The sequence below is a fragment of the Drosophila willistoni genome (genome assembly GCF_018902025.1).
Source record: "Drosophila willistoni isolate 14030-0811.24 chromosome XL unlocalized genomic scaffold, UCI_dwil_1.1 Seg141, whole genome shotgun sequence".
Taxonomy (NCBI): domain Eukaryota; kingdom Metazoa; phylum Arthropoda; class Insecta; order Diptera; family Drosophilidae; genus Drosophila; species Drosophila willistoni.
Window position 1 is genome coordinate 8,064,817 of NW_025814052.1, and position 10,767 is coordinate 8,075,583.

Genomic DNA, 10,767 nt, shown 5'->3' on the forward strand with positions numbered 1-10,767 from the left:
TACGCAATTCAAGAACCAGAGAGAGCGAGAGAACGAGCAGAAGTGAGAGCTAGAGCTGGAATGAGAGAAAGCTTCGGTTTGCTCCAGTTATAGTTACACTTACGATTGCTTTGCTTTCCCTCTCTTCTACACACACGCACACACTCTTCTCCTGTCTCTCTCTCTCTCTCACATTCTCTCCCTCTCCCTGTCTGTCTTTTTGCCTGTTAACCTATATTCTCAATGATGACATTTTATATAGGTGCAGCATACTACGATTGAAACTAGGGAATGACGTACACAAATCCATGCTCAGGTATACAACACATACACATGCATATACATATATACATATGTATATCGTACATACATTTTTATATATGGATCAAAAAATGCATTTACTTTCTATTTTTTGACAACTTCCTCTAGCTCAAGCTGAGAATTTTTGTTAATTTTCTTTATTCACATTTGTTTTTGTTTTTGGTTTTTGCCCTAATCATCACTTGTTTCAACAATGCGAGATATAATGGGTATATCCTCTTCTTTGGTATTCCCCATGGCTTGACTTGGACTAAGACAGCTCTGCACATACTTATGCCTAAAATCATTCCAACGCCTTGTCTTTAGATAATTGGCGAATAACTCGCCTCGTGTTGGTACATTGCATTCAAAATAGAAACGGCGTAGTGGCCATATATGGCCAGGATTTTGTTGCTGTTCCATTAGCCAAAAGCGCGGCAATAGCAAACATTGGACAACAGTGCGTGACATTATCACACGATGCTCCATTTTCTCACCCAAACCAAAGATTCCTCCATATGTGAGAGAGCCGACATCAATGAAATGTGTTTCAGTAAGATGCTAACGATAAATAACGAATAGATGAACATGAAATCTATTTATTATTTATCTACTTACACTTGGTCGTTTATAAGAACATTCTTGAATAATCTGTAGGCTAGATGATCCTTCCGATGATTCGCTATTACTAACAGTAAATATTTCTGATCCACTTTCACTATTCTCGCCATCCACCTCCGTTAAGGATAGTTTACGATTTAATAGTGCACTGCGACTTTTTGCCATTGAAAATGTACTGTGTACGTTCATTTTGTGGCGGGATTCCTCTTTCACATCTTCATCAATATCATCATCGGAATACTCTTCTTCAATATATTCATAATAGTAGTCATCATACATACTACCTCCTCCTCCTTCCTCCTCCTCATCATTCAACATATCAAATTCGTCGTCGTACTCCTCTTCCACATCTTCGCTATAGAATCTACGATGTTTTGTATGCTTTGGATGCTTTGGCCGATAATGTTTTAAGACCTTAAAAGTTTTGTGCTTTCTACGTTGTTTAATAGCCTCCAGGGTTTTACCAATTCCGCAGTATGCCTCGATTTCATTAAGAGTCATTTTACGCAACTAAAAAAAAGAATAGACGACAAATGCGGATAATAAGAATATGAACATTGAGCATTTTTCATACCGCTTTATTCTTTTGTTTAGTTTCATTATCCTCCGATGATGTAGCCAAAATATCCTGAACATCGAATTGTTGATCATCTACTCCTGGTCGATAACGCGACAAGATGGACGGCAATTTTGAAGCTCTAGAACTTTTCTCAGACTCTGGAAACATAACCGATTCACCTCTATTAAGATCAGTTAACTCGTAGCCAATACGGCCATTCTTTATATTAGCCTAAAGAATCAAGATAATCATATGTTTAAATAGTAATTAGAGGCTAACAAATATGACTGACCAACATATTGAGACACTGCAATATTACACATTCGCCGCTTAATATAAAATGGACATAACTAACAGAACCCTTATCTTCATAGTATATTGTTTCCAATGGTTCATATTGCACTAAGCTGCCAAATTTACAGGCATGAATTCTCTAGGCAATTAAAATGAATGAATAAATGAAATTCATCTGTGTGCAATATATTATGTATATAGTAATTTTTCTTGCCTGGCTTTCATTAAAGAATTCAAAATAGTCCAATGAACGCAATGCTTTCTTTTTCTCGTTCCATTGCTTTGTCATAAATGGGCCCAATATGCGATTATAATCTGCCTCAAATATGGCCAAAAGTTCACAATTGGCTACATGTGTGAAAAACGAAAAAACAGTTTTTTTTACAGAAAATAAGAATAAATGTAAGAAATATCTTACAAACGGCCACATAAGTGTACATTCTAGCACAATCTTCAACTTTCTCAACATCACCAATGCAATCACCAGGACCAAATATGGCCTCTGATATCCATGTGACCTCTTTGGTTTTCTAAAGCACACACATGCATAAACAGTCAAACAATGGTTCAAAAAGTATTGATTGATCTTTGTTTACCTTATTGTATATGCGCTTTTTCATTTCCACTTCACCGGTTATTATAAAATATACCGTTATGGGTGTGTCACCTTCCTTGATTATAACGCGATCTGTATGAATTGTCATGAATTTCAAAACTGGCACCATACGAGCACGTATTTTCTATGTTTTGCTGAGAGACATGAATTACTATACATATACAAATAACTAAATAGTATTTATGGGTTGAGATTTTGATAATAAGACCCACCACACACACACACACACACACACACACACACACATTGACCTACCGGTGGTATTTTTGAGAAACAAGTTAAATTGGCTATAATCAGGCATAACTTTTTACGATCATCAATGGTCCGAGACCAAGGCTGTGTACGCAAAAGAGACTTTTCCTGCAAATACACAAACATCGATTTGGATTTGTATAGGACAACAATATGATTGCTCCACTCACTGCCATAGTTAGCATTCCACTTTTACGCTTTTGGCGCAAAAGGAGAGCTACTTTCCGTTTCACATTTGTGGAGAAGCCCTGCTCTTCGGAATCGCTAAGCCATTGCTGATTCATTATGACACTTCGTACCAGTTTCTTGAATCGCAAACATAATGCTTTTCGCTGTTTCGCCACATCAGCATCGCGAGATCTTTTTGCCGTCGCCATGGTGTTCTATATATATATATATATATTTTACTGATTGCTATTGTGTATTAGGTGTTTTTTTTTTAATTTTTTTTTTTTTTGTATTTTTTTTTTGTTTTTTTATAATTTTTTTTTGTGTTTTGTGTTTGTGTGAGTTGTGTTTATCTGGTATGACAGGTAAGACAAAGCCAGAATGTGTACTTATTATAATTGTAGGTGAATCTAGAAATTTGACTGATAAAACATGGCTATTGTTGAGGGAAATTTCCCTTAATATCCCCCAATTTCCTTAATTTCCTCTTTGAAAAAAGATCTTTAATTCAATGGTTACTTGAGGAAAACTTTAGCAAGTCGATCAAAACAATCTTTTAGGATCTTTAACAAAAGGCAATAGAAGAAAACTTTTATTCAAAATCATTTTAAATGCCTTTTGTTATTAATACTTACTAAATCTTATTGAAAAGCTATAATCTCAATGCATTAGTTGCTATTTGCACATAGTTGTGAAAAATACAAGGCACTCAACTCTTACCTTGGCTAAGAGATTGGCAGAGAGAGCGAGAGAGAAATAAAAATCATCTATCTGTCTATATTTCCCTACTTTGCATAGACAAATATTGATTGTATTAAATTACATTTATTTTTATTCATTTGCCTAATCCATTTTTACTCTCTTATCTTTATTTTGTAGGTAAAGACGCCAAATCAAATTGTATCCAAAAGTAACAGCTAAAAAATTATTATAATAAATTCAACACACAAAAAAACAACCGAAACAAATCAACTTATATAAAAGAGAAACGCCATGCACTTTAATGTATCTCGATTGTAAATACTGAAAAGATCCAAGCCAAAAAACAAAAAAAAAAAAACAAAATCATCAAAAAATGTGTAGTAACTAAATCTAGATAACCATGCTTATTATGACAGACATAACAAAAATTGGAAGGGGAACAGGAACCGAATCCAAACTCATTTGATTTCAGACTACAAAACAAAACAAGACGATTCTTATTCAAAAACGAGAAACTTTTACATACTGGATAACAAAAATAAAAACACAAAAACCAAAAAAAAAAAAACAACAATACAAAAACCACGAAAAATAATACCAACATTATTAAACACACAAGCAACCAATTAATTAAATATACTAATAACAGCGTCTTTAAAAGTAACTACTGTATTATTATTCGGCTAAACAAAATAAGAAACGAAAACCAAAACCAAAACCAGACCAAAAATCAAATTGATTCCAAATGCCGAAACTGATGACGAAACCAAAAAAAAACAAATAACAACTAAGCAACATCACAAATCCATAGATTTCTAAATTAACTTTCGATGTGCGAATGATCAATCAAACAACATTCAAAACAAAAATACACAACACAACAACAACAACAACACGGAGCAAAACTTAGGAACGAATGTTGCGAGTCAATCAATAGTCCACTGATCATCGATTGAAAATCCGTCAAAACAGAGGCGCCCTTGCCACCGACCGCGAGTTGCATAACAGAATAATAGAAAAAAAGAGCCACACGGAGATCCTTACAGACACAGAGAGAGAGAGAGAGAGAGAGAGATAGAGAGAGGAGAGTGCAAGAAAGAAAAAGAGAGCCTAGCAGGAAGGAAGAGGAGCTAAACAAATAGGGCTACCAAAATGCATATTGAAATTCAAGTGGCTTTGAATTTCGTTATTTCCTATCTCTATAATAAATTGCCGCGAAGGCGTGTCAATATATTTGGCGAAGAGTTGGAAAAGGCTCTGCGTGATAAATTCCGAGGACATTGGTATCCAGAAAAACCATTTAAGGTGAGAAATACACAAGAAAAAAAGTATAAGTGTCCTGTATCTCATGGGTCAATCTCTTGGCATATTCCCAGTGACCCATCTGCTCATCTGCTCATCTGGTCAATCTAATTTCACATTTCTCTCTATCGTTTAAGGGTTCGGCTTATCGATGCCTCAAAACTGGGGATCCAATTGATTCAGTGCTAGAACGTGCTGCACGTGAAAGTGGAGTACCAATCAGTGATATATTAGAGAATCTGCCGAGTGAGCTTTCAGTGTGGGTAGATCCCGGTGAGGTGTCATTTCGCATTGGTGAAAAGGGAGCCGTAAAGGTAAATATAAGAGGACTAAAGAGGATGGAATATAGCAACTGAAACTGAAACTGAAACTAATTTCAAACTTTCTGTGTGTTCAGATTTTGTATACAGAAAACAATGATAACCAAGAGGATAGCCATTCGGCGGATCGTGAAGTTACTAAGACTTTTAATCCGGAGGCGCAATGTTTTCGTCCCATCGATGCGGTCAATACAACAATGAACCAATTGAGCCTGAGCCCCAAATCTTTGCCATTGCCAATGTCAAATCAATCGATGGGCGGCTCTGCAGCCGTTTCGTCGCCACATTCGGCTGCATCATCGGCATCGCCAACTTATCAGAAGGGCAGTCCGAATCCAAATCCCAATCTGAATGCAAATGCAACGGCTGGTGGCTCTGGAGCCAGTTCATCTGCTGCCACCGCTGCCTTTATGCAGCGTGCTGCCGCTCAGGCCCCATTGACTTTCACGACAGCAACATTTGCTCAAACTAAATTTGGTAGCACCAAATTGAAGACCAATTCGAAGCGTACCAACAAGTAAGTTAAGATTTTCACGAGGTATACTCAAAGTACTCGATGTGTATGTGTGTGTGTGTGTGTGTGTATGATAAGATATATATTTCTATATAATTGATTTTGTTTTTTCTTTGCATTGCAGCAGCGCTTATCGCATGTCGCCCACTGAGTTCTCCAATTACATTAAACAGCGCGCCATTCAACAGCAGCAACTCCATGGCCATGGCCTTGTGCCCTCACCGTCGGCGGCGTCCACTTATGGCACCTTGGATGCTGCCAATGCTGCCGTCTCACCGGCCCGTTCCCTGTCGCCCAATCCTCTGGTGGCGGCTGCTGCGGCCGCAGCTGCTGCTGCCGGCGCTGCAGCTGCTGCCGCGGCAGATCAATTCTATTATGGCCCAACGATGGGACAATTGTATCCACAATTTAATGCTGCCAGTGTTCAACAGCAGCAGCAGCAACAGCAACAACAGCAGCAACAACAACACCAGCAGCAACGTTCGCCCCTTTTCGATGCTCATTTTCAGGCAGAAGCCGCCGCCGCCGCCGCTGCCGCTGCCGGTCTGGGATTGTTTGCAAATAATGCCAAGTATAGTACTTATCTAGAGCCATGCTATTTCGCTAATAATGCTGCTGCTGCTGCCGCCGCCAGCGGCCTGCTCCAACAGCAGCAGCAGCAGCACCAACAACAGCAACAGCAACAGCAGCAACAACAACAGCAACAGCAACAGAACGAACAACAGACGAGTGGCGTTGGCGTTGGCGACAATTGCTATGGACTTGTCGATACGGATTGCAATAATATTGTTGTTGGACCCAATGGTGTCGCCGTGGCGATTGAACAGGAGGTGATGATGGCCGCCGCTGCCGCTGCAGCCGCCGCCGCTGCAGCTGCTGCGGCAGCCAATGAATCTAGCCAAATAGTTGTCACATCTATGGGTGGTGACTCATCTAATGAATCTAGTCCCATTGCCACACCCATTGGGGCTTCTTCTGGTAATGGCAATGGTCATCAATCGCAGCAGCAGCAGCAACAGCAGCAACAACAACAACAAGAGCAAGAATCTTCAACTACATCAGCTAATAGCAAACTAATTGACGGCATCAATTCATTCTATGGCACTGGATCGTCATATCAGCAGCTGTTGGTGGCTAACTAGGCATCCCATTGATCCCATTGTTAAATCGTTTTCGTTTGATTAGAATTAATTCTCCTGTTTTTCCATGCAAAATTCCAAGACATCAACAGCCATAATAATGGATGAATGACAAACAAAAAAAAAAACAAAAGGCTCCAGGAAAAATGCATAAGCATAATGATCAAGGAATTGCTGGAAAGTATAAAAACACAAAAAACTAAACAAAAAAAAAACTTTAAAAAAACAATGCATAGAAGCATTAGAGGCAATACAATCAACCAGATGATATAATGATACAATATTCTATTTTTTACAAAAGATTGAAATGCAGCCCCCACATCGTTCATATGTTAACCGATTTTTGAGGAATCAACTTGGTTATCTGTTTGCATGTGGATGGTGACGGAGCATATATATAGATTTTTATATATATATATATATATAGAAAAATGTGTGTATATATATGTATAGATATATACATATTTATATATATGAGTATGTGTATGTGTGTATGTGTATATATAAATGTGTATATATATGTAAATGTATATATATATATATATATGTACATTTATATATATATATATATTCAGTATATACATTGGGGTAGCTATACACAATACAATATTTATTTTGTTATTAAATTGGAAATCCTTTAGTCGAAAGTCTTTTTTAACAAAACGAGTTGAGCACAGAAGAAGAAGAAGCAGCATATATATATATATATATATATATATCGTGTGAGGTTCAAGAGATTTCCATCTATAATGAATGATATATGTGTCTCTCTCTGTGTGTGTGTGTGTGTTTGATTGTTGACCAAGGATCTCTTATTTCTTCCTTCTTTCACACTGCCGACCCTCTGTTTCTATGATGTCTTCTAATCTAGCCTTCTTTGTGCCCTTTAACTAATTAACAATAGGTCTTAAGGGTAAAAAGTTGTATATACATATATATATATATATATATAGTAGCCAAGAAAGCTTCCGATCTCTATAGCAATTGGATAGAAGACATGTGGAACACAGAGGAGACGAAAGAGCTAAAAACTGCAAGATAGGTTGACAGAAATTCTTCTTCCATATGAAGCAATAAAAAAATAAAAAAAGAAACACCCCTCTACCCCCTCGCCACCCCCAAAAAAAAAAAGAAAACGAGAGAAAATGTCGTATTCAAAATGTACTTTATATGTGTCTCGATGATGCAACTTGATGCCGATGGATTCAGCAATCCAATCTTTTAACAAAAAAATAAAAAGAATATCACCAGAAAAAAAACAAAACAAAAAAAAAAAATCATAGTACATAGGCAAGAATTGATTGAAGAATTGAAAGTCTAGCTAGAAAGAAATCATCATCATGCCTAGACCTTCTCAACTAATTGTTCTTAATTGTTATACATATTAAAATTGAAAAAAAAAACAAAATATATAAAAAATCTATTAGTAACATGGATAACTTTCGACATTAAGTTTTTAATTAGTTCTTAAGAGATAAGCTCATTTTTGATATCAAGGAACAATTTCGAAAACAACAAAACATAAACAAATTAAGAAACTTCAACTTGCATGCCCGCCGCCAATACATATATAATTGTAAAGGCTTTGACTAAAATTAACTTAGATGAATTTAGCTTAAGATATTGGTCTGATTTACTCATTGTTTTCTAATCTGGCGAGAGACTGAAGGCAAATGTTAATTGTCTTCAAATCTCTTCCTATTGTTATCTATATATGAAGGTGGCTACTCATAATTCCGATTCGTGATATCGTTAAATTTTTAATAGATATATGTATATGGTATAGGTATATATCTTCTATAACTAGTTGAAACTTAGATTGGTCGAATCGGAATAACACATTGGAGAAAATCTAAAAAGAAAAAAGAAAAGAAAGGGTATGCAAGACATTTCTATTATTTTTGTTCATTAGTCACTTAATAATCTTATTATTATTATTATTATTATTTCGTATACTTTTATTTTGTTAATTCTTAACTTTCGTATATATATGTATAGGTATGCTATGTATATGTATTACTATTTGACTTTATTTTTTTTTATATTGTATATCTATTTTTATATGAACATTTGTAATTTTTGATAAATCGAAAGTAAAGTTAAAAACTTACAAAAAAACAAAAAAAAAATGAAAAATTATGATGATAAATAAACAAAACAAAAAAAAAAAACACAAAAACAAAAAGATAAAAAGCCAAAAAAAAAAAAAAAAACAAAAATACAATTTTATACTTTTTATATGGGCTTATGTGAATCACAAATACATACATACATACATACATACCTTTGTGCTATATAAATGTTGACTTTGATTTCCAAAAGCAAAAAAAAACCAAACAAGAGAAAAATTTAATAAATATATAAACATTTTTTTATCTACATATATGTGTAAATAATTCAATTTCCCCCCGTTTCCCGCAATTTCTTTTCTAAATATATGTATATATAAATATAAATATATATTTATAAATACATAAATATTTACAAACAAGAAAAAAATTAATAAATTAATAAAAAAAAAAAAAGAAAAACTCTTCTTGTTAAGTAGAAATTCATATGTAAATTTTCTTTAATGAAAAATGTTTGCCAAATGAACTGCTCGCTGGTATTGAATTTCGATCGGCAATATATGTATGTACATTTAGATAGATTCGATTAGACTTAACAAAGAATAAAATTGATGCTGAGATAATTCTAAAATTTAATTCTATTTCTATAGATTTTCTTTAAAACTTCCCAAAATAATCATAATTTCTATTTTGAAACCTAAACCTAATGCAGCAAACAGTTCATTTGCAAAATAGTTTTGAGATGATTTTCAGTTTTCGAATAATAATGTATGTACCTACAAAACACACACACACAAAGAAATAACAAGTATAAAACTAATAAAATAAAAACATACCACTGAAACAAAAAAAAAAGGAAGAAGAGAAGAAGATAAAAAGAAAGTCAGAAAAAAGCAAAACAAAAAAAAATAAAATTGATATGAAAGTTTAATGAAACATTTAAGTACCTTATTGTCAAGCTTCTAACTAAAACTAAAACTAAAACTAAAGCAAAAAGAAACGAAGAACAACTAAAAATAAACTCAACTACAATAAACATTATAGCTTAAAACTTTCGTGATTGGAAGGATTGGCCAAAATAGATCAAGCCAAATCACTTAATGTATTGTTTAAGTTTTTTTTTCTTTAGAAGATGAAATCGAATTCAAAGGACACACACACATCTTTATTTCTTTCTTTTATATTTTTGAGTTTTTTACTAATTGCCATTTTGTAGTGCAAAAGGGAATCAATATATCAGTCTATCAGTTCGGTTTCTACATTAAATTGATGTCAATTTTTGAGACAGTTATCTTTATACATACATATGTATATGATGATTGATTAGAACTTTGATGAAACTTCCAAAGGAATGCACGTATTAACATTGAGCACAGGAAACGATGATAATGGTAATTAGTAATTAAATGTTGTACAGGTTTTTGTTATTGTGTGTGTGTAAATGTGTTAAATAATTATAAGTCTGTACATTTGTCTCTATATGTATATTTAATCTCGATGTACCATACATTTTACATTTTACATTTACATATACATATACAAATACATATACGCATATGTGTATGCTTCAAAAACCTGTGTGTCTGTTATTCATACATAAAAAATATATATAAATATATATAAACATACATAACTCGTGTATACACAAATGTTAACAAAATGTCCCACATGCCATATGAATAAGAATTATAGTAGTCTACAAATCTGACAAATCTGAATGTATAACTAACACAATTTGTATTAACTGATAATTGTATCCGTTAGCCCGCCCCCCTCCCCCCAAAATCCACACCAGACTAGGCTTTTTCCCAATTTGTGATACCCAAAAGCCATTCTCTAGCCAGACTCACTCAAAGCCCAAACAAAAAATGAAGAAAAACAAAACACCAGATAAACAAATATATATACATATATATATATATATAACCGATT

At 34.3% G+C, this 10,767-nt stretch overlaps 2 protein-coding genes across 3 annotated transcripts; one reads left to right on the forward strand and one right to left on the reverse strand.

Annotated features, from left to right (window-relative positions):
• Window positions 1-381: 381 nt before the first annotated feature.
• Window positions 382-3,046, reverse strand: LOC6648943. Of its 2 annotated transcripts, XM_002071732.3 has the most exons (9): window positions 2,792-3,046; window positions 2,625-2,729; window positions 2,350-2,493; window positions 2,172-2,283; window positions 1,968-2,101; window positions 1,752-1,892; window positions 1,475-1,690; window positions 898-1,410; window positions 382-840 (listed from the first exon to the last, which is right to left on the reverse strand). In XM_002071732.3, the coding sequence occupies exons 1-9, from the start codon at window positions 2,996-2,998 to the stop codon at window positions 472-474; spliced, it is 1,941 nt and encodes a 646-aa protein (XP_002071768.1). In that variant the 5' UTR covers window positions 2,999-3,046; the 3' UTR covers window positions 382-471. The 2 variants fall into 2 exon arrangements, with proteins under 2 accessions (XP_002071768.1, XP_023035016.1); XM_023179248.1 differs by lacking the exon at window positions 2,792-3,046 and having other exon boundaries at window positions 2,350-2,503; window positions 2,625-2,692.
• Window positions 3,047-3,873: 827 nt separating this feature from the next.
• On the forward strand, window positions 3,874-7,044 carry LOC6648944 (protein bunched, class 2/F/G isoform). Its single transcript, XM_047011170.1, has 5 exons — window positions 3,874-4,796; window positions 4,931-5,107; window positions 5,191-5,630; window positions 5,752-6,289; window positions 6,320-7,044. Exons 1-5 carry the CDS (start codon window positions 4,644-4,646, stop codon window positions 6,767-6,769), a joined length of 1,758 nt encoding a protein of 585 aa, XP_046867126.1. The 5' UTR covers window positions 3,874-4,643; the 3' UTR covers window positions 6,770-7,044.
• The last annotated feature ends 3,723 nt before the right edge of the window (window positions 7,045-10,767 follow it).